This window comes from Macaca thibetana, unplaced genomic scaffold, assembly GCF_024542745.1.
Source record: "Macaca thibetana thibetana isolate TM-01 unplaced genomic scaffold, ASM2454274v1 unplaced_scaffolds234, whole genome shotgun sequence".
NCBI classification, from domain to species: Eukaryota; Metazoa; Chordata; class Mammalia; order Primates; family Cercopithecidae; genus Macaca; species Macaca thibetana.
In genome coordinates, this window is record NW_026089023.1 from 26,507 (window position 1) to 50,535 (window position 24,029).

Below are 24,029 nucleotides of genomic sequence, written 5' to 3' on the forward strand. Positions count from 1 at the left end.
GTGGGAGAAGAAGGGGAGGGAAGGCAATCTGATTCCAGCGGTGAGAAGGATGGAGAAGGAGCATTCAGCCACCTCAGATAGGGTTTTCCAAGGGCAGAGGAAGTACGCTGGGGGTAGGGGATCATGTGGCCATTCTGACCTCCACTCCTGACCCTAGAAGCATGGATCCCAAATAAATACCTGCTGCACCCTGCTGCCCCTCTGACCCTGAATGCACAGCGTGAGACTGGAGCCCCATGGGGGACTCAGCTTGGCCCCAGAAGAGCTATAGGTTGCTGTGACCGCTGCCACGACCATGGTATTACTGCCCAAATCAGTGGCCACAAGCATTTCTGCCTCTTCCAGGCCTGCGAGTGTCACAATTGTGCCCTCTTCTCATGAGTATGGTGTCTGAGATGGGGAGGGCCCAGACCTTCTCTAAATGGGACTAACCTTAGCCCCGCAATCCTTTACTTCAGAGAACACCTCAGGGTCTTGCCTGCTGTGAGTGCCTTGAAGAGGGAGCAGCGGGCACGGCCAAAGAGACACCTGGCTCAAGGACCAATAAGGAGTATGGCTGCCCCTCCCAAAGCTCCCATCCGTGTCAGGAATTTGACCATCAGAGCAGGAGTCCTCAGTGAGTGTTTCTGGCCAGGGAGGGAGCCAGAGTTTGGGTGGAGGAAGCATGAGTAGTTCTGTCACCAGTCCTGTCACAGAATTGCAGTGTGACCTGGGGCAAGTTGCTCCCCGGACCTTAGTTTGCCCAGGTGCAAAATGTCATCAATGTTATCTACCGAGTGTTTGCAGGAAGGAGAGAGCTGGGGGACAAGGGAACTGAAGAGCTCCTTGGTGAGATGAGACCTGAGACTGGATGTGGGGTGAAGTGGGGTGGGGTTGGGGGAAAGACTCATCAAAGCTGTTCCTGGTCTTTCACAGCTGGGAGGGAGAACAACATGCTGCAGCCCGAGACCCACATCTTCACAGCCTCCGAGGAGGTAAGGAGAGTCGGTGACCAGTCGGGCAGGCTCCCACCCAGCCACTGTCCAGACATCTTTCACTGTGTCCCAAGGATATGGGTTTCATCTCCAATCCTATCACCAGCTCACCATGTGACCTTGGGAAAAATCACTTCTCCTCCCTGGGCCTCAATTTCCCCAGTTGCAAAATGAAAGGTAAGACTGGCTGGTCTTCAAGGTCTTCAGAGCTCTGACATTCTAGGCTCCTATCCTCATCCCAAAAGATGTCCACACCTCCTCTCTCCATGGCCGGCCTGGTACCTGACTGCAACCTGTGCTCTCTGCCCCTGCAGGGGAGCTCCCAAGGGGCTCTGCTGCTTGGCCAGGCCCCAGAATCTTTGTCTCTGCCTCGTACTCCAGTGACCTTGGAGCAGCAACTGGTTTCTCCTTCTGGAGATCCCCACAGGCCCCCTGCCCTGCCCAGCATGTGAGTAGAGTGAGGACCATGGAGCAGGTTGTGTCTTGTGTGCCTAACCTTGTGCTTGATGCCATGGGAGATGGAAAGGGAAGAGCGGGAGGAGGAGGAGGAGGAGGAAGTGGAGGGGGGGGGGAGGAGTAAGAGGAGGAGGAGGAGGAGTAAGAGAAGGAGGAAGAGAAGAAGGAGGAGGACAAGGCAGCATGTAATACTAACGGGCGAGGACAGGGCTCTCCTAGCTTTGCTATTTTCTATTTGTGAGACTTTGGACAAGTGACTTTATGTGTCTGAACCTCCATTTCCCTATGGATATACTGAGGACAATATTCTATACCCATAGCATTGAAAAGAGAACTGGCACAAGGCCTGCCACATAATAGGGCTTCAACAAATGGGGGTTGTTATTCCACATGAAACAGGTGGATGGGATAGAAGGTCCTGCTGAAAGGTGGGGTCCACGCTGGTGAGGGCCACAGAGGCCCAGGGCAAAGTCCAGAGGCCATTAGAGAAAGCTTCCTGGAGACGAGCCATGCTTGTCCTTCAAGACCCATGGGGACTGGGCAATATGGAAGTGAGAACCAGTCCCTGAACAGGGACGGTAATCACATCTCTCCAAGTGCTTTGCAAATTAGAACACGGACACCTGTAATTTCCCATGATTTTCACCATTGCCCTGGGAAGGAAAGAGCTGGTAGGAATAAGCGTCCCTGTCAGGAAAAAGAGGTATGGAAAAGAAACCTGGCCAAGCAGGAGAAGGGACTTGCCCCAGCCGCAATGACTAATGGTCCAGCAGGCATTGGGATTCACACATCCAGATATTGCAAAATCCTGCCCCTCTTTCTGTCTACTGATAGTATGTGTCCACCAGTGGATTTAATCCCCTGGCCTCTCCTTTCCTTGTTTCTAGATGCTCAACTCTGATCCTCCAGCCCTGTGCCACCCTTGACCCTCTTCTACTGCAGCCACAGGTCCTGGGAAAGCAGTGGGGTCCAGAACCCTGGGAGAGATGGAGTTTAGTGGATGGGAAGAGCAGAAGGCCTTGGTGGGGGTGGGGGAGGAGGTTGAGGGAACACGGGGCTGAAGGGGCACTTGTCGTATTGGGAAGAGGTGTAGTTTCCCAGTGCCTATTCTCTCACGCACTTTCCTTTGCAGGTGCCCAAAGTCTCTGACCAGGCTTTGGTTTCTGCCCACTCAGAGTGGCAGCGGAAACTGGAGGCCGCTGAGGCTCTGCTGACTCTGAGAAACTCTGCCCAGGCCCCTCCTGACTCCATCTCCCTGCACCAGCCTTGCAACCCACCAGGTAGCCTGCTCCCTGAAAGGAGAACACAGGGTGGGAATAGCTGGGGAATGGGGGTCGTTGTGGTAAGCAGGTTCTAGCTGAAAAATCAGAGTCAGTAAGTTGAATCTCCTTGGGGCCAGGCACCCAAGCTCCTCAGTATGACTCCCGAGATGGTAGTTGAGCGCTGTTTACTGAATCTTCGGTTTATCGCGCTTTGTGCGCAACAGCAAGCGTTCAGTGCCCTGATGTCAAGAAAGAAGGAAGTTCAGGCCCTGAGAGTGGCAGGGACTTGCCCTCTCTGATATGCATGCAGCATATCAAGTGGAAGAACCGGCCCTCTTGACTTTCAGCCCAGGGTCTATGCTCAGCCCCCTGTGGCCTACTGTGGTCTGGGGAGGACATACAGAGGTGATAAAGGGCTTGGTCTGGAAGGAGGTCTGGTCTCTGCCTTCCGAGAGCATCCAGTCTAGAAGTGGAGCCTGGATGCCCTGGCAAGCTGTGTTTTGTGGTCAAATTTTAACGATATGCCCAGAGAAGAGGGGCTGGAGGAGCTCCGAGGGGGATAAACAACTGGGGAGGCTGGGAGGGAAGGCTAGGCATTCCCAGATCAAAATGGTGAATGGAGCATGGTGTGTCAGTGAAGAAACACCCCTGGAGGGACTGCTGGAACAGAAAGGGATGAGGCTGGAGAGGGTACCAATCACAGAGGTCTGACAGGTCAGGCTTAGGAGGCTGGACCAGCAACTGTGGGTAGTGAGGAGCCAGGGAACGTTTTCTGAGCTAGGGAGAAGAATTTCACAGACCCCGAGCTTGACAAAAAGACTTGTGGTGGCTTTGATGGAAGGACTGGGGGAGGCGAGATGGGAGATGGGGAAATCAGAGAGGAAGAGGTCTATGCAACAGGCCAGGTGACAAATCTTTGGTTGGGCGGGACACATAAAACGAGTAGATCTGGAAGGGGATGTGGATGTGACCTGGCTCTGGCCCCTTCCTTTCTGTCCACAGCTCCTGCTGGAGATAAAGGATTCCAGCCTCCCAGCCCCTCTCTCCGCCCCAGGCCAGCCAGCTCCATCTCGCTGCCTATTGGACATCTGGGATGCATCTCCCTCTTGAGCTAGGAACCCAGGGGAGGAGGCCTCAACAGAGCACTGCCTATTTAGTATCCAGTTTCTGAATGTGCAAAATGGTTAACGTCCAAAACGCTTAACATCTTTTTTTTTTTTTTTTTTTTTTTTTTTTAAGCCTTCAGGTGTTTTATAAGCTTTTTATTATATGGGGCAATTCCTTGACTGAAGGTGGATATTCTTGTACCTCTATCCCTCACTCTTTTGGATGCCGGGGCCTTTTTCTGTTTCGTAAAGACAGGATTGTGCAATCTAAGTTGATCAGTCTCTCAGTGGGATTCTGTGTGGGTTCATATGCCAGAGTTTTTATTCGTCTTGTGATTGCTGACATACCTGCGCACTCATGTGCGTACCCATGCTTGTGGAAACATGAAGATGTTTTCACTTTGTGTCTAGGTTTATGTACGTGAACAAATAATAAACCCTTGTTGTTATAAGGCACTGTGATATACGGGTTGTTTGTTACCACAGTATAACCCAGACTATCCCGACTCTAACCGATTTGTTCAATTCATGTTTCCAAGTGAGAATCACCTTATCCGATAACTGAGATTTCCTAACATGGCTAGATAAGAAAATGGTAGAGGAAAAAGAGTAAGGTATTTATTCATTGAGCAATTAAGTACCTACCCTCTGCCTGGCATAGACTGTTTCCAGTTGCCCAGAGGGTCATAAGTGGCAATGTCTGTAGGATCAAGCAGATCATGTAAATGAGTAGAGCAGGCCCGATGGGCTCTGGCCAAACTGACAGTGTGTGCTCTACGTAAGCGGGCAGCTGCTACTTGGCTCTAGGCAATTGTTGCCATGCAGGGATAGCGACTCATGGTGGCCAAATTGGCTGGGTTTTCAAGAGAAGATGGAATTCTAGATTTCTATACAAAATCACTCAACTTGTAAGCATTGGCTCGGGTTTCTTCTTTAAGCCCTATATCTGGGCCAAACCAAACTTGCATGAAGGACAGTTTTGCCCAATGGAAATGCCGGTTTTATTCTAGACCAATGTGAATTTTACAGTGGAGGAAACTGAGGCCACTCAGGACAAGAAGAATCAAACAGGGGAAATGAATTAGACTCAGACCCTATTTTTGAAGGACCCATGAAATATGAGGAAGCACCACTACCTTTTATTTATTTTGTGCTCACCGCACTAAGCACATACAGCCTCACGGCAACTTTGCAAGTTAAGCATTATTATTGCCATTTTGCCGATGAGGAAACACACTCAAAGAATGACAGTGACTTGCAAAAGTGGTTTGGGGGAAATTTTTAGCCAAAGATCAGCGAACTCTCCCTTGTCTTTACCAGGCCCTGAATCAGCTAATAGTTCGATTTTTTAATAAAGCATTGAATAAAAGGCTCAAAACTCAAAGCAACAAACATCAGTCAGAGGGTTTTTCCAAAATAGTCCCTTTATTTCTTACTCAAGGTAACAATATGTAGTAATCGATCAGCTCTTTATTACCTGCAGTGGTTTCCCAGTCCTCTGCTGATATTCTAAACGAATGAAGACCTGGAGACCCCCACCAGGCAGAAAGAAAGCTCAACTGGACATGCCTCGATATGGGCCCTTTTCCTTGCTATTAGCTCCCTCCTTTCTTCCCTCCCAGTACTTTACCCAAGACAATTGATTCGGATGACATCCAGTTACAACTTGTCCTTTCTTTTTTGAGACCCCGAGAAGTCAGGATTCTTATATTCTTGATCTGATGGCAGAGAAACAAACGTGCAAAGTCACTCAGACTTGGAGCAAGACTAGACTGAAGTCCATCTCATACCTTCCTTCCTTCCCTGATTTGTTACTCGAACAAATGATCCCCAAGCCCCTCCTTTCATAGTGATGGATGAACAAGTCCACATATTTCTGGAGGAATGAAGCGGTGGTACCTGGAAGAGGACTAAGATCCTGCTATGAAATTGTGTCCTAGGCACACCACAGTCCCACAGTTGACTTGGGTAAAAGAGGAGGCATATTTTGGTTAAAGGATGTGGCATGAGAAGAGGGAGGAAAAACAGAAATAAAGTGATGGGCATCAGGGGAAGGAGTGAGGCCCTTTTCCCTGTGCCCTTTTATTTTCCTGATGCCCCCCCTCCGCCCATACACACACAGACTTTTTCAAAAGTCTCATGACGGTGTATTTTTGGCATCTAAGGACATCTTTGTGAATGTTAAATATCAAACCTTTTTCATGTTCTTCCCTTTGCTGTGTACTACCCCAGTTCATAGATTTAAAACATCACTGTATAGAGCACTGTGAGTTATGTCTTGACTCGTGTATGTCACGTAACAGCATTGGTTAGATCTGAGCATACCCATCACATCAGAGCTTCTGTAGAGTGGATCAATTTCAAACATTAGTGTGCAGGTACAGGTTTAGCAACTGGCTCTCAGGGGGAAGGAAGGTTGGGGGAAATGCCCTGGGTTGTTGCACTTGCTGAATGCAAGATATCAAAGTGATATCAGTGAATGCAGAGTTGGGAAGAGATATATTTTTACCATTCGGATATCATAAATGTAAATAACCATGAGAACACAGATAACAGTACAAAGTAGAAAAATAATTAGGGATTGATTTTTTTTTTTTAGCATATATTATGTTTGTTTTCAATATAATTGATCTGATTGTTAGTTTATATAATGTAGTTTTTAATAATGGCTGTATTTAACAACTGGCTCACGAAATTCTTGAAAATCTTATGGTTGGCTCTGATGTTCCGGTAAGAGCCAGCTCCAGCACTCTGCCACTTTCAACCCTTGCCCAGAAAGACGGCTTTTCCAAAGTAGGTTCCACTAACACTGCAGGGCCATAAAGGGCTGCTACTGCTGGTTTCTGGCCAAGAACAGCCTAAAATGTGTGGGAAAGTGCTATTTTTAAAGTTAAAAATGGAAAGATCTGGGACAGATATTGAGCGGAATTCCCATTTATGTGGGGATGTGCATTCTTGGAGGGGGCCAAAGTCGGGTAGAGGTGAGTGGTAGGGATCTCAGAATTAGCAAAACCCATCCATACAGGGTTATATTCAACAGATTTCTCTTTTCTATTTTGTCAACAGATTTCTTAAAGGCTAAAGAAACGGGGGCAACTGGTATTGCCTGGCCATTGGATCTGTATCTCTCTCTCTCTCTTTAGAGAGACTGACGTTCACTACACTCCCTCCTCCTGCTTAGATAAATGCTGCATAAGCTATTAACACATAAACTTCTCCACCTTGCCTTTTTAAAAAACTTAAAAACATATCCTTGAGGCCACTTGATCGCCAAGCTGAGAACAGTGTTATTTCAGTGAATGGATGTACTGACCACACTATTATGCATCTTGTGAAGCATTTAAAGTCACACATATAAGAAAAGTTTCTATAAATGCCACTTGTTCCCCATGTTGAGAACTGTGTTATTTCAGTGAGTAGATGCGGTAGCTACAATGTAATGCATGTACTGAAGTGGTTAAAGACACATGAATAAACAAAGTTACTAAAAGTGAAAAAGGAGAAATCCTTGAGGCCGGCGTGGTGGCTCACGCCTGTAATCCCAACATTTTGGGAGGCCGAGGCAGGTGGATCACTTGAGGTCAGGAGTTTGAGACCAGTCTGGCCAACATGGTTTAACACCCTGTCTCTACTAAAAATACAAAAATTAGTCAGGCGTGGTAGTGGGCGCCTGTAATCCCAGCTACTCAGGAGGCTGAGGCAGGAGAATTGCTCGAACCTGGGAGGCGGAGGCCGCAGCGAGCTAAGATCGCATCACTGCTCTCCAGCCTGGGCAACAGAGCGAGACTCCACCTCAGAAAATAAAGAAATCCTTGGGATCACTCCACAGTCCTCCCTGGAGACATCCCTCACTCCTCTCAACAGCTAGAGGGTACCCCATTGTGTGGACCTACCATGGTGTGGTCAACTGGTCTTCTATTGATGGACACTCTGGTTGTTTCTATTCTTGCTATTATTTTAATTTATTTTTTCTTTTAGTAGAAACGGGGCTTCACCATGTTAGCCAGGCTGGTCTCAAACTCCTGACCTCAGGTGATCCACCCGCCTCGGCCTCCCAAAGTGCTGGGATTACAGGCGTGAGCCACCGCACCTGGCTCTTGCTATTATTTTAAATATGGCTGCAATGGATAGGCTCCTGACATAATCTTTAGCAATTTTTATATCACTACGTCTTTGGGATTGATCCCTAGATGTACCATTGCTGCTTAAAAGGTGAAAACACAGGGTGTCTTGCTCATTACTGTCAAATACCTCTTCAAGAAGGATGGACCGTTTGCCTTTTCCCCATCAATATCGGAGAGAGAAAGTTTTCCCAGCATCTCACCAGTAGTATTGCCAGATTTTTGAATTCGCCCATCTGATAGGAGATAAATGACATATTAGTGCATATGTTAACTTGCATTTCCCTTCATATGTGCAAGGTCGCACATCTTTTCCATATGGTTAAGAGAAATTCCTGTTTTCTTTATTCTTATGGACTTTTAGTTTACAGTTTTGGCCCAGTTAGTATAGGGGCCTTGGCATTTTCTCCTTTCCAAGAAAAGTTCTTTGTATCTTAGGGATATATTAGGACATTTACCTTTTCTTCTGATATAAGTCGTAAATCATTTATCCTGTTTGTCATGAATCGTTTTACCTCATTGATAGTGTTTTGTTTCATTGTTTGCCATGCAAAAGCAGTTTATGTTTCCTTAATAAACTTTATCAACATTTTGCCTTATACCTTTTGGGTTTTTAGACATAGCTAGGAAAGATTTCCCACTCTAAATGTAGAGAAGATTGTCTCCTGTCACACTGTAAACTCCGGTCCACTTGAAATGTATCCTAGTGTATGGTGTGAGGAAGAGATCCCATTTTTCCAATACCACTTGTTAAAAAGTTGCCCCATGGGAGTGATATCAGCATGACAGCAGTCAAGAAAGCTACAGGCCCTCCTTCCCTGATAGAGACATTAGGTTAACAACATTATATAAATCTAAGTACCTCTGTGAGAATTGTAGAGATCACTGGACAAGCTACAGCACATTGGCCCTTGTAAAACCAAGAAGGGATTCCAGTGACAAGGGTAGGAAAAATCCCAGCATTCAGCATACCCCTTGTGCCCGTCCCTCTACATGGTGTAGTGTGGAACACTAGGAAAAAAATAAAATCATGAATTCTGGGCCCCTCCCTTGGGATAAAAACAAGAGAGTGGACCATGCATACAACATTCTGGCTTGTTTGGGGGCTATTTGAGGGACTACTTTCTGTCTTGCCTGACTTGGGAGGCTGAAGCAACCCAAGATAGATTCTGGAAGCTCCTGAAAACGAAAGTGCACAGCAGGTAAGAGCTGCAGTTGTGTAGGTAGACGCCAGGGGCAACAAGACATTACAAAAGGTTTGAGAGGTCCTAGAACCTCCAGCCAATTGGCGAAGGTCTTCCTGTGCACCAAGCTGGTATGCAAAGACTGGGAGAGGTGATTGTTTCTTCAAATGCCCAAATCCCAACAAAAGATTTCAAGACATACAAATCAACTGGTGATGGCCCAGTCACTGGAGCAAAACAACACTCCAGGAGCCAGCCCTAAAGAAATGTGGACCTAAGAGCTGCCTTGTTGCAGGAAGTCAGGGACCCCGAACGGAGGGACCGGCTGAAGCCGCGGCAGAAGAACATAAATTGTGAAGATTTCATGGACATGTATTAGTTCCCCAAATTAATACTTTTGTAATTTCTTACACCTGTCTTTACTGTAATCTCTGAACATAAACTGTGAAGATTTCATGGACACTTATCACTTCCCCAATGAATATCCTTGTGATTTCCTATGCCTGTCTTTACTTTAATCTCTTAATCTCGTCATCTTCTTTGTAAGTTGAGGAAAATGAATGTCGCCTCAGGACCCTGTGCTATTGTGTCAACTGCACAAATTGTTTGTAGAGCATGTGTGTTTGAATATGAAATCTGGGCATCTTAAAAAAAAGAGGCCGGGCGCGGTGGCTCAAGCCTGTAATCCCAGCACTTTGGGAGGCCGAGATGGGCGGATCACGAGGTCAGGAGATCGAGACCATCCTGGCTAACACGGTGAAACCCCGTCTCTACTAAAAAATACAAAAAACTAGCTGGGCGCGGTGGCGGGCGCCTGTAGTCCCAGCCACTCGGGAGGCTGAGGCAGGAGAATGGCGTGAACCCGGGAGGCGGAGCTTGCAGTGAGCTGAGATCCGGCCACTGCACTCCAGCCTGGGCGGCAGAGCGAGACTCCGTCTCAAAAAAAAAAAAAAAAAGAACAGGATAACAGCAATATTCAGGGAACAAGAGAGGTAACTTTGAACTGGCCACCAGTGAGCCGGACGGAACAGAGCTATATTCCTCCTCTTTCATAAGCAAATAGGAGAAATATTGCTGAATTCTTTTTCTCAGCAAGGAACATCCCTGAGAAAGAGAATGTGCCCTGAAGGTAGGCTTATAGACGGCCCCTTTTTAAGGCATCCCGTCTTTTATGGTCGAAGCCGAAGGGACGAAATAAGCCCCGGTCTCCGATAGTGCTCCCAGCCTTATTAGGATGAAAAAATTCCCACCTAATAAATTTTGGTCAGACAGGTTATCTGCTCTCAAACCCTGTTTCCTGATAAGATGTTATCAATGACAATGCGCGTCCGAAACTTCATTAGCAATTTTAATTTCACCTCATCCGGTGGTCCTGTGATCTCGCCCTGCCTCCATTTGCTTTGTGATATTTTATTACCTTGTGAAGTATGTGATGTCTGTGACCCACATCTTATTCGTGCACTCCCTCCCCTTTTGAAAATCGCTAATAAAAACTTGCTGGTTTTATGTTGCTGGGGAACATCACGGATCCTGCCAACATGTGATGTCTCCCCCGGACACCCAGCTTTAAATTTCTCTCTCTTGTGCTCTTTCCCTTTATTTCTCAACCCAGCCGAGACACTTAGGAAATAGAAAAAAACCCATATTAAACATTGGGAGCAGGTTCTCCCGATACTGCCTGACAAAGAATGTAAAGTAATTGTCATGAAGATGTTCAATGAGCTAAAATAGAACACAGAGAGACAACTAAATGAAACTGGGAAAATGAAGCATGAACAAAATGAGAATATTGACAAAGAAATTAACACTATAACAAAGAACCACGCAGATTCTAGAGATGAAAACATAATACAATAATTTAACTGCAAAATTCACTGGAGGTATTCAACAGACCACTTGATAAGGCAGAAGAATTATCAAGCTTGGAGGCAGGTCATTTGAAATCATCATGTCAGATGAGCAAAAGAATAAAAGAATGAAGAAAAGTGAAGATAGACTAGGGGACTTATGGGACACCATCAAGCAAACTAGTATATGCATTATGGTAATCTCAGTAGGAGAAGAGAGAAAGAGAGAGAGCTCATTCAAAGAAGTAATGGCTGAAAACTTCTTAAATCTGTGGGGAAAAAAAAAAAAAATTGACACACAGATCCAAGCAGCTCAAAAAAATCCCACCAAGGTTAAATCCAAAGAGAACCACACATTATACGCAAACTGCCTAAAGACAGATAAAGAGAGAATCTCAACAGCAGTAGGAGACATTTGGTCACATACAAGGCTACTTTCATAGTATTATAAATGGATTTCTGCGAAGAAACTTTGCAGACCAGAAGCAAGTAGGATGATATAATCAAAGTGTTGACATTAAAAAAAGATAAGAAGAAAGAAAGAAAGAAGCAAGCAAGGAAAAACAGGAAGGAAGGAAATGAGAAAGAAGAGAAGAGAAGAGAACAGAACAGAACAGAACAGAAAACAAAAGAAAAGGAAAGGAAAGGAAAGGAAAGGAAAGGAAAGGAAAGGAAAGGAAAGGAAAGGAAATTGCTGACTCAGCTGTGTGGATGCACGACACTGGATTCTCCTTAGGCTCTGTAAGTCGTGGCAGGCTTCATCAGTGCAATGTTCACAGGGTAATTCTTAAACTTTATAGAGGGTAGCAGGTATATCAGTTCTTTTTGATGCGAAAACATTCATGTTTCTGACTTTGAATTGACAGCTTTCAGGGGAAGCATAATGGTTAGCGTTGTCACTATCAAAACTCTAAAAAGAAAAACTGAGATCTTTTTAATCTTGGTTACAGCATTCACGGCATGAAACTTACTGCTACTCCATATGGGTGTCTTTGTTTGGTGGGTTTTTTTCTTCTTCTTCTTCTTCTTTTTTCGCTTCTGAGGCTGAATATATATGTCTGGCTGAAGATTTGATGTAGTTCCGCCTTAAGCTGTGTGTCCTGTTAACAATAGGTACTGTACTGGGCTCCATGTGTCATTGGGGGTAGGACCTATATTTTAATACTGTTCCTAACATTTCATTTTACTAGCGAGAAATCTTTGATTTCATTTTATTTTTTGTAATTCTAGACATTAGATTATAGTTTAGCCATAACCGATGTTTTTAAAAAAGGGCTATATTTTCTTGCACAGTTGTTCAAAAAAGAGACAAGTTTCAGTCCTCAATGCTGTCTTTTGTTTTACAGGTACAAGTTTTCTAGCTCAGACAACTATGAAAAACTGTAGACTATTCGCGAGGTATTAACTCACAGACCCCCTGGGGGCAGGGGCTGTTTTCTAAGTTGTAGGCAGAGGGGGATTGGGATGGTACAGTATGCACAAACAGGTACTGAGCTGACAGACTGGAATTTTCTGTACTAAAATGTTACTTTGTATCAAAAGTTAAACAGACTTTAGTACAACAAATAAAGGTCGATTTCTGTAAAGAATAAAAGAAAGAAAACTGTCAACCCAGAACACTGACTCTGGCAAAACAGTTCTTTAAAAGTGAAGGAGAGGCCGGGCGCGGTGGCTCAAGCCTGTAATCTCAGCACTTTGGGAGGCCGAGGCGGGTGGATCACGAGGTCAGGAGATCGAGACTATCCTGGCTAACATGGTGAAACCCCGTCTCTACTAAAAATACAAAAAACTAGCCGGGCGTGGTGGCGGGCGCCTGTAGTCTCAGCTACTTGGGAGGCTGAGGCGGGAGAATGGCGTGAACCCGGGAGGCGTAGCTTGCAGTGAGCCGAGATCACGCCACTGCACTCCAGCCTGGGAGACACAGCGAGACTCCGTCTCAAAAAAAAAAAAAAAAAAAAAAAAAAAAGTGAAGGAGAAATTATGACATTCCCAGATAAACCAAAGCTGAGGGAGTCATTACCGCTAGACATGCTCTGTAGGAGATGCTAAAGGGAGTCCTTCAAGTTAAAAGGAAAGGGCCATAGATGGCAACATAAAGCCTTACGAAAATAGGAATCTCTCCAGCCAAGGTAAATACATAGAAACATATAGTAACCTATAACATTGAAATTTTGGTGCAAGGAATTTAAATGACAGAAAAACATAAACCATAGCTATAAATCTATGTGAATGGGTATAAAATACACAAAGATGTAATTTGTGACTCAACAACATAAATGGGGGTAGGGTGGGTATGGAGCTGTAAAGTGGTAGAGTTTTTCTACGCCATTTAAGTTCATTGTTATTTGTGTAAAATGGAATGCTATGAATTTAATACGTTTCATGTAATTGCTGTGGTAATGGCAAAGAACGTATCTATAGAGTATACACAAAGAAAATGAGAAGGGATTCAAAGCATATCACTAGAAAAGTATCAATGAACCAAAGTAAGGCAGTAGGAGAGAAAAGGAGGGACAAAAATAAGCTACACAGGGTGGAGCAAGATGGCGGAATAGAAGCTTACACCGTTCGCTGCCCTGCCCCCGTCCCCCCCTCCCCCCCGCGTCCCTCTGCCCCCGACGTCCTCCCCTCTCAACACTTCCTGCAGGAACACCAGATTTTAACAACTATCTGCACACAGAAAAGCACGATCACAACAACCAAAAATCAGGTGAGCAATCACAATGCCTGGTTTTAACTTTATACAGCTGAAAGAGGCATTGAAGAGAGTTAGAGAGAGGGTCATGATTCGCAGATGCCACCCCTCCCAGCAGAGGCCATGTTCTCCTTCACTTTTAAATAACTGTTTTGCCAGGATCGGTGTTCCGGGTTGGAGAGCCTATACACTTGAGGGAGGGAGAGCCAGAGACTGGGGGACTTCACACTGAACTCAGTGCTACCCTGTCATAGCGGAGAGCAAAGCCTTGCTGGGCTCCGCCAGTGTTGGTGCATGGAGGCAGCATTTGGACCAGCCCTAGCCAGAGGAGAATTGCCCATCCCAGCGGTCAGAACTTGAGTTTCTCAGCAAGCCTTGCCACCACAGGACAAAGGGTACTAGGTTAAACTTGAAAGGCAGTCTAGGACACAAGGACTGTTCAGCGGTGCAGCCTGGGGTTGGGGAGGGGTGCGGCAAGCACTCCCTTAGCCACCCCGGCTTGTGTCTCTACCTTAGTCCTCCGTCTCTGAGCCCAGCTCAGCACTAGGAGTTGCACAGGTAGTGCAGTCCTTGTGTCCTAGACTGCCTTTCAAGTTTAACCTAGTACCCTTTGTCCTGTGGTGGCAAGGCTTGCTGAGAAACTCAAGTTCTGACCGCTGGGATGGGCAATTCTCCTCTGGCTAGGGCTGGTCCAAATGCTGCCTCCATGCACCAACACTGGCGGAGCCCAGCAAGGCTTTGCTCTCCGCTATGACAGGGTAGCACTGAGTTCAGTGTGAAGTCCCCCAGTCTCTGGCTCTCCCTCCCTCAAGTGTATAGGCTCTCCAACCCGGAACACCGATCCTGGCAAAACAGTTATTTAAAAGTGAAGGAGAACATGGCCTCTGCTGGGAGGGGTGGCATCTGCGAATCATGACCCTCTCTCTAACTCTCTTCAATGCCTCTTTCAGCTGTATAAAGTTAAAACCAGGCATTGTGATTGCTCACCTGATTTTTGGTTGTTGTGATCGTGCTTTTCTGTGTGCAGATAGTTGTTAAAATCTGGTGTTCCTGCAGGAAGTGTTGAGAGGGGAGGACGTCGGGGGCAGAGGGACGCGGGGGGGAGGGGGGGACGGGGGCAGGGCAGCGAACGGTGTAAGCTTCTATTCCGCCATCTTGCTCCACCCTGTGTAGCTTATTTTTGTCCCTCCTTTTCTCTCCTACTGCCTTACTTTGGTTCATTGATACTTTTCTAGTGATATGCTTTGAATCCCTTCTCATTTTCTTTGTGTATACTCTATAGATACGTTCTTTGCCATTACCACAGCAATTACATGAAACGTATTAAATTCATAGCATTCCATTTTACACAAATAACAATGAACTTAAATGGCGTAGAAAAACTCTACCACTTTACAGCTCCATACCCACCCTACCCCCATTTATGTTGTTGAGTCACAAATTACATCTTTGTGTATTTTATACCCATTCACATAGATTTATAGCTATGGTTTATGTTTTTCTGTCATTTAAATTCCTTGCACCAAAATTTCAATGTTATAGGTTACTATATGTTTCTATGTATTTACCTTGGCTGGAGAGATTCCTATTTTCGTAAGGCTTTATGTTGCCATCTATGGCCCTTTCCTTTTAACTTGAAGGACTCCCTTTAGCATCTCCTACAGAGCATGTCTAGCGGTAATGACTCCCTCAGCTTTGGTTTATCTGGGAATGTCATAATTTCTCCTTCACTTTTTTTTTTTTTTTTTTTTTTTTTTGAGACGGAGTCTCGCTGTGTCTCCCAGGCTGGAGTGCAGTGGCGTGATCTCGGCTCACTGCAAGCTACGCCTCCCGGGTTCACGCCATTCTCCCGCCTCAGCCTCCCAAGTAGCTGAGACTACAGGCGCCCGCCACCACGCCCGGCTAGTTTTTTGTATTTTTAGTAGAGACGGGGTTTCACCATGTTAGCCAGGATAGTCTCGATCTCCTGACCTCGTGATCCACCCGCCTCGGCCTCCCAAAGTGCTGAGATTACAGGCTTGAGCCACCGCGCCCGGCCTCTCCTTCACTTTTAAAGAACTGTTTTGCCAGAGTCAGTGTTCTGGGTTGACAGTTTTCTTTCTTTTATTCTTTACAGAAATCGACCTTTATTTGTTGTACTAAAGTCTGTTTAACTTTTGATACAAAGTAACATTTTAGTACAGAAAATTCCAGTCTGTCAGCTCAGTACCTGTTTGTGCATACTGTACCATCCCAATCCCCCTCTGCCTACAACTTAGAAAACAGCCCCTGCCCCCAGGGGGTCTGTGAGTTAATACCTCGCGAATAGTCTACAGTTTTTCATAGTTGTCTGAGCTAGAAAACTTGTACCTGTAAAACAAAAGACAGCATTGAGGACTGAAACTTGTCTCTTTTTTGAACAACTGTGCAAGAAAATATAGCCCTTTTTTAAAAACATCGGTTATGGCTAAACTATAATCTAATGTCTAGAATTACAAAAAATAAAATGAAATCAAAGATTTCTCGCTAGTAAAATGAAATGTTAGGAACAGTATTAAAATATAGGTCCTACCCCCAATGACACATGGAGCCCAGTACAGTACCTATTGTTAACAGGACACACAGCTTAAGGCGGAACTACATCAAATCTTCAGCCAGACATTCAGCCTCAGAAGCGAAAAAAGAAGAAGAAGAAGAAGAAAAAAACCCACCAAACAAAGACACCCATATGGAGTAGCAGTAAGTTTCATGCCGTGAATGCTGTAACCAAGATTAAAAAGATCTCAGTTTTTCTTTTTAGAGTTTTGATAGTGACAACGCTAACCATTATGCTTCCCCTGAAAGCTGTCAATTCAAAGTCAGAAACATGAATGTTTTCGCATCAAAAAGAACTGATATACCTGCTACCCTCTATAAAGTTTAAGAATTACCCTGTGAACATTGCACTGATGAAGCCTGCCACGACTTACAGAGCCTAAGGAGAATCCAGTGTCGTGCATCCACACAGCTGAGTCAGCAATTTCCTTTCCTTTCCTTTCCTTTCCTTTCCTTTCCTTTCCTTTCCTTTCCTTTCCTTTTCTTTTGTTTTCTGTTCTGTTCTGTTCTGTTCTCTTCTCTTCTCTTCTTTCTCATTTCCTTCCTTCCTGTTTTTCCTTGCTTGCTTCTTTCTTTCTTTCTTCTTATCTTTTTTTAATGTCAACACTTTGATTATATCATCCTACTTGCTTCTGGTCTGCAAAGTTTCTTCGCAGAAATCCATTTATAATACTATGAAAGTAGCCTTGTATGTGACCAAATGTCTCCTACTGCTGTTGAGATTCTCTCTTTATCTGTCTTTAGGCAGTTTGCGTATAATGTGTGGTTCTCTTTGGATTTAACCTTGGTGGGATTTTTTTGAGCTGCTTGGATCTGTGTGTCAATTTTTTTTTTTTTCCCCACAGATTTAAGAAGTTTTCAGCCATTACTTCTTTGAATGAGCTCTCTCTCTTTCTCTCTTCTCCTACTGAGATTACCATAATGCATATACTAGTTTGCTTGATGGTGTCCCATAAGTCCCCTAGTCTATCTTCACTTTTCTTCATTCTTTTATTCTTTTGCTCATCTGACATGATGATTTCAAATGACCTGCCTCCAAGCTTGATAATTCTTCTGCCTTATCAAGTGGTCTGTTGAATACCTCCAGTGAATTTTGCAGTTAAATTATTGTATTATGTTTTCATCTCTAGAATCTGCGTGGTTCTTTGTTATAGTGTTAATTTCTTTGTCAATATTCTCATTTTGTTCATGCTTCATTTTCCCAGTTTCATTTAGTTGTCTCTCTGTGTTCTATTTTAGCTCATTGAACATCTTCATGACAATTACTTTACATTCTTTGTCAGGCAGTATCGGGAGAACCTGCTCCCAATGTTTAATATGGGTTTTTTTCTATTTCCTAAGTGTCTCGGCTGGGTTGAGAAATAAAGGGAAAGAGCACAAGAGAGAGAAATTTAAAGCTGGGTGTCCGGGGGAGACATCACATGTTGGCAGGATCCGTGATGTTCCCCAGCAACATAAAACCAGCAAGTTTTTATTAGCGATTTTCAAAAGGGGAGGGAGTGCACGAATAAGATGTGGGTCACAGACATCACATACTTCACAAGGTAATAAAATATCACAAAGCAAATGGAGGCAGGGCGAGATCACAGGACCACCGGATGAGGTGAAATTAAAATTGCTAATGAAGTTTCGGACGCGCATTGTCATTGATAACATCTTATCAGGAAACAGGGTTTGAGAGCAGATAACCTGTCTGACCAAAATTTATTAGGTGGGAATTTTTTCATCCTAATAAGGCTGGGAGCACTATCGGAGACCGGGGCTTATTTCGTCCCTTCGGCTTCGACCATAAAAGACGGGATGCCTTAAAAAGGGGCCGTCTATAAGCCTACCTTCAGGGCACATTCTCTTTCTCAGGGATGTTCCTTGCTGAGAAAAAGAATTCAGCAATATTTCTCCTATTTGCTTATGAAAGAGGAGGAATATAGCTCTGTTCCGTCCGGCTCACTGGTGGCCAGTTCAAAGTTACCTCTCTTGTTCCCTGAATATTGCTGTTATCCTGTTCTTTTTTTTTTTTTTTTTGAGACGGAGTCTCGCTCTGCCGCCCAGGCTGGAGTGCAGTGGCCGGATCTCAGCTCACTGCAAGCTCCGCCTCCCGGGTTCACGCCATTCTCCTGCCTCAGCCTCCCGAGTGGCTGGGACTACAGGCGCCCGCCACCGCGCCCAGCTAGTTTTTTGTATTTTTTAGTAGAGACGGGGTTTCACCGTGTTAGCCAGGATGGTCTCGATCTCCTGACCTCGTGATCCGCCCATCTCGGCCTCCCAAAGTGCTGGGATTACAGGCTTGAGCCACCGCGCCCGGCCTCTTTTTTTTAAGATGCCCAGATTTCATATTCAAACACACATGCTCTACAAACAATTTGTGCAGTTGACACAATAGCACAGGGTCCTGAGGCGACATTCATTTTCCTCAACTTACAAAGAAGATGACGAGATTAAGAGATTAAAGTAAAGACAGGCATAGGAAATCACAAGGATATTCATTGGGGAAGTGATAAGTGTCCATGAAATCTTCACAGTTTATGTTCAGAGATTACAGTAAAGACAGGTGTAAGAAATTACAAAAGTATTAATTTGGGGAACTAATACATGTCCATGAAATCTTCACAATTTATGTTCTTCTGCCGCGGCTTCAGCCGGTCCCTCCGTTCGGGGTCCCTGACTTCCTGCAACAAGGCAGCTCTTAGGTCCACATTTCTTTAGGGCTGGCTCCTGGAGTGTTGTTTTGCTCCAGTGACTGGGCCATCACCAGTTGATTTGTATGTCTTGAAATCTTTTGTTGGGATTTGGGCATTTGAAGAAACAATCACCTCTCCCAGTCTTTGCATACCAGCTTGGTGCACAGGAAGACCTTCGCCAATTGGCTGGAGGTTCTAGGACCTCTCAAACCTTTTGTAATGTCTTGTTGCCCCTGGCGTCTACCTACACAACTGCAGCTCTTACCTGCTGTGCACTTTCGTTTTCAGGAGCTTCCAGAATCTATCTTGGGTTGCTTCAGCCTCCCAAGTCAGGCAAGACAGAAAGTAGTCCCTCAAATAGCCCCCAAACAAGCCAGAATGTTGTATGCATGGTCCACTCTCTTGTTTTTATCCCAAGGGAGGGGCCCAGAATTCATGATTTTATTTTTTTCCTAGTGTTCCACACTACACCATGTAGAGGGACGGGCACAAGGGGTATGCTGAATGCTGGGATTTTTCCTACCCTTGTCACTGGAATCCCTTCTTGGTTTTACAAGGGCCAATGTGCTGTAGCTTGTCCAGTGATCTCTACAATTCTCACAGAGGTACTTAGATTTATATAATGTTGTTAACCTAATGTCTCTATCAGGGAAGGAGGGCCTGTAGCTTTCTTGACTGCTGTCATGCTGATATCACTCCCATGGGGCAACTTTTTAACAAGTGGTATTGGAAAAATGGGATCTCTTCCTCACACCATACACTAGGATACATTTCAAGTGGACCGGAGTTTACAGTGTGACAGGAGACAATCTTCTCTACATTTAGAGTGGGAAATCTTTCCTAGCTATGTCTAAAAACCCAAAAGGTATAAGGCAAAATGTTGATAAAGTTTATTAAGGAAACATAAACTGCTTTTGCATGGCAAACAATGAAACAAAACACTATCAATGAGGTAAAACGATTCATGACAAACAGGATAAATGATTTACGACTTATATCAGAAGAAAAGGTAAATGTCCTAATATATCCCTAAGATACAAGAACTTTTCTTGGAAAGGAGAAAATGCCAAGGCCCCTATACTAACTGGGCCAAAACTGTAAACTAAAAGTCCATAAGAATAAAGAAAACAGGAATTTCTCTTAACCATATGGAAAAGATGTGCGACCTTGCACATATGAAGGGAAATGCAAGTTAACATATGCACTAATATGTCATTTATCTCCTATCAGATGGGCGAATTCAAAAATCTGGCAATACTACTGGTGAGATGCTGGGAAAACTTTCTCTCTCCGATATTGATGGGGAAAAGGCAAACGGTCCATCCTTCTTGAAGAGGTATTTGACAGTAATGAGCAAGACACCCTGTGTTTTCACCTTTTAAGCAGCAATGGTACATCTAGGGATCAATCCCAAAGACGTAGTGATATAAAAATTGCTAAAGATTATGTCAGGAGCCTATCCATTGCAGCCATATTTAAAATAATAGCAAGAGCCAGGTGCGGTGGCTCACGCCTGTAATCCCAGCACTTTGGGAGGCCGAGGCGGGTGGATCACCTGAGGTCAGGAGTTTGAGACCAGCCTGGCTAACATGGTGAAGCCCCGTTTCTACTAAAAGAAAAAATAAATTAAAATAATAGCAAGAATAGAAACAACCAGAGTGTCCATCAATAGAAGACCAGTTGACCACACCATGGTAGGTCCACACAATGGGGTACCCTCTAGCTGTTGAGAGGAGTGAGGGATGTCTCCAGGGAGGACTGTGGAGTGATCCCAAGGATTTCTTTATTTTCTGAGGTGGAGTCTCGCTCTGTTGCCCAGGCTGGAGAGCAGTGATGCGATCTTAGCTCGCTGCGGCCTCCGCCTCCCAGGTTCGAGCAATTCTCCTGCCTCAGCCTCCTGAGTAGCTGGGATTACAGGCGCCCACTACCACGCCTGACTAATTTTTGTATTTTTAGTAGAGACAGGGTGTTAAACCATGTTGGCCAGACTGGTCTCAAACTCCTGACCTCAAGTGATCCACCTGCCTCGGCCTCCCAAAATGTTGGGATTACAGGCGTGAGCCACCACGCCGGCCTCAAGGATTTCTCCTTTTTCACTTTTAGTAACTTTGTTTATTCATGTGTCTTTAACCACTTCAGTACATGCATTACATTGTAGCTACCGCATCTACTCACTGAAATAACACAGTTCTCAACATGGGGAACAAGTGGCATTTATAGAAACTTTTCTTATATGTGTGACTTTAAATGCTTCACAAGATGCATAATAGTGTGGTCAGTACATCCATTCACTGAAATAACACTGTTCTCAGCTTGGCGATCAAGTGGCCTCAAGGATATGTTTTTAAGTTTTTTAAAAAGGCAAGGTGGAGAAGTTTATGTGTTAATAGCTTATGCAGCATTTATCTAAGCAGGAGGAGGGAGTGTAGTGAACGTCAGTCTCTCTAAAGAGAGAGAGAGAGATACAGATCCAATGGCCAGGCAATACCAGTTGCCCCCGTTTCTTTAGCCTTTAAGAAATCTGTTGACAAAATAGAAAAGAGAAATCTGTTGAATATAACCCTGTATGGATGGGTTTTGCTAATTCTGAGATCCCTACCACTCACCTCTACCCGACTTTGGCCCCCTCCAAGAATGCACATCCCCACATAAATGGGAATTCCGCTCAATATCTGTCCCAGATCTTTCCATTTTTAACTTTAAAAATAGCACTTTCCCACACATTTTAGGCTGTTCTTGGCCAGAAACCAGCAGTAGCAGCCCTTTATGGCCCTGCAGTGTTAGTGGAACCTACTTTGGAAAAGCCGTCTTTCTGGGCAAGGGTTGAAAGTGGCAGAGTGCTGGAGCTGGCTCTTACCGGAACATCAGAGCCAACCATAAGATTTTCAAGAATTTCGTGAGCCAGTTGTTAAATACAGCCATTATTAAAAACTACATTATATAAACTAACAATCAGATCAATTATATTGAAAACAAACATAATATATGCTAAAAAAAAAAATCAATCCCTAATTATTTTTCTACTTTGTACTGTTATCTGTGTTCTCATGGTTATTTACATTTATGATATCCGAATGGTAAAAATATATCTCTTCCCAACTCTGCATTCACTGATATCACTTTGATATCTTGCATTCAGCAAGTGCAACAACCCAGGGCATTTCCCCCAACCTTCCTTCCCCCTGAGAGCCAGTTGCTAAACCTGTACCTGCACACTAATGTTTGAAATTGATCCACTCTACAGAAGCTCTGATGTGATGGGTATGCTCAGATCTAACCAATGCTGTTACGTGACATACACGAGTCAAGACATAACTCACAGTGCTCTATACAGTGATGTTTTAAATCTATGAACTGGGGTAGTACACAGCAAAGGGAAGAACATGAAAAAGGTTTGATATTTAACATTCACAAAGATGTCCTTAGATGCCAAAAATACACCGTCATGAGACTTTTGAAAAAGTCTGTGTGTGTATGGGCGGAGGGGGGGCATCAGGAAAATAAAAGGGCACAGGGAAAAGGGCCTCACTCCTTCCCCTGATGCCCATCACTTTATTTCTGTTTTTCCTCCCTCTTCTCATGCCACATCCTTTAACCAAAATATGCCTCCTCTTTTACCCAAGTCAACTGTGGGACTGTGGTGTGCCTAGGACACAATTTCATAGCAGGATCTTAGTCCTCTTCCAGGTACCACCGCTTCATTCCTCCAGAAATATGTGGACTTGTTCATCCATCACTATGAAAGGAGGGGCTTGGGGATCATTTGTTCGAGTAACAAATCAGGGAAGGAAGGAAGGTATGAGATGGACTTCAGTCTAGTCTTGCTCCAAGTCTGAGTGACTTTGCACGTTTGTTTCTCTGCCATCAGATCAAGAATATAAGAATCCTGACTTCTCGGGGTCTCAAAAAAGAAAGGACAAGTTGTAACTGGATGTCATCCGAATCAATTGTCTTGGGTAAAGTACTGGGAGGGAAGAAAGGAGGGAGCTAATAGCAAGGAAAAGGGCCCATATCGAGGCATGTCCAGTTGAGCTTTCTTTCTGCCTGGTGGGGGTCTCCAGGTCTTCATTCGTTTAGAATATCAGCAGAGGACTGGGAAACCACTGCAGGTAATAAAGAGCTGATCGATTACTACATATTGTTACCTTGAGTAAGAAATAAAGGGACTATTTTGGAAAAACCCTCTGACTGATGTTTGTTGCTTTGAGTTTTGAGCCTTTTATTCAATGCTTTATTAAAAAATCGAACTATTAGCTGATTCAGGGCCTGGTAAAGACAAGGGAGAGTTCGCTGATCTTTGGCTAAAAATTTCCCCCAAACCACTTTTGCAAGTCACTGTCATTCTTTGAGTGTGTGTTTCCTCATCGGCAAAATGGCAATAATAATGCTTAACTTGCAAAGTTGCCGTGAGGCTGTATGTGCTTAGTGCGGTGAGCACAAAATAAATAAAAGGTAGTGGTGCTTCCTCATATTTCATGGGTCCTTCAAAAATAGGGTCTGAGTCTAATTCATTTCCCCTGTTTGATTCTTCTTGTCCTGAGTGGCCTCAGTTTCCTCCACTGTAAAATTCACATTGGTCTAGAATAAAACCGGCATTTCCATTGGGCAAAACTGTCCTTCATGCAAGTTTGGTTTGGCCCAGATATAGGGCTTAAAGAAGAAACCCGAGCCAATGCTTACAAGTTGAGTGATTTTGTATAGAAATCTAGAATTCCATCTTCTCTTGAAAACCCAGCCAATTTGGCCACCATGAGTCGCTATCCCTGCATGGCAACAATTGCCTAGAGCCAAGTAGCAGCTGCCCGCTTACGTAGAGCACACACTGTCAGTTTGGCCAGAGCCCATCGGGCCTGCTCTACTCATTTACATGATCTGCTTGATCCTACAGACATTGCCACTTATGACCCTCTGGGCAACTGGAAACAGTCTATGCCAGGCAGAGGGTAGGTACTTAATTGCTCAATGAATAAATACCTTACTCTTTTTCCTCTACCATTTTCTTATCTAGCCATGTTAGGAAATCTCAGTTATCGGATAAGGTGATTCTCACTTGGAAACATGAATTGAACAAATCGGTTAGAGTCGGGATAGTCTGGGTTATACTGTGGTAACAAACAACCCGTATATCACAG

The 24,029-nt window shown here is 44.5% G+C and overlaps 1 protein-coding gene across 1 annotated transcript; it reads left to right on the plus strand.

Annotated features, from left to right (window-relative positions):
* Nucleotides 1-331: 331 nt before the first annotated feature.
* Nucleotides 332-3,918, plus strand: LOC126947402 (doublesex- and mab-3-related transcription factor C1). Its single transcript, XM_050778062.1, has 6 exons — nucleotides 332-616; nucleotides 916-974; nucleotides 1,289-1,422; nucleotides 2,318-2,378; nucleotides 2,563-2,710; nucleotides 3,695-3,918. The coding sequence occupies exons 1-6, from the start codon at nucleotides 553-555 to the stop codon at nucleotides 3,805-3,807; spliced, it is 579 nt and encodes a 192-aa protein (XP_050634019.1). The 5' UTR covers nucleotides 332-552; the 3' UTR covers nucleotides 3,808-3,918.
* The last annotated feature ends 20,111 nt before the right edge of the window (nucleotides 3,919-24,029 follow it).

What these genes read in the sequence shown, in the direction of transcription:
- LOC126947402 (XM_050778062.1), top strand. Translation starts at nt 553, where the DNA reads ATGGCTGCCCCTCCCAAAGCTCCCATCCGTGTCAGGAATTTGACCATC. An exon ending in CATCAGAGCAGGAGTCCTCA is followed by an intron (nt 617 to 915) that starts GTGAGTGTTTCT and finishes GGTCTTTCACAG; the next exon opens with CTGGGAGGGAGAACAACATG. An exon ending in TCTTCACAGCCTCCGAGGAG is followed by an intron (nt 975 to 1,288) that starts GTAAGGAGAGTC and finishes CTGCCCCTGCAG; the next exon opens with GGGAGCTCCCAAGGGGCTCT.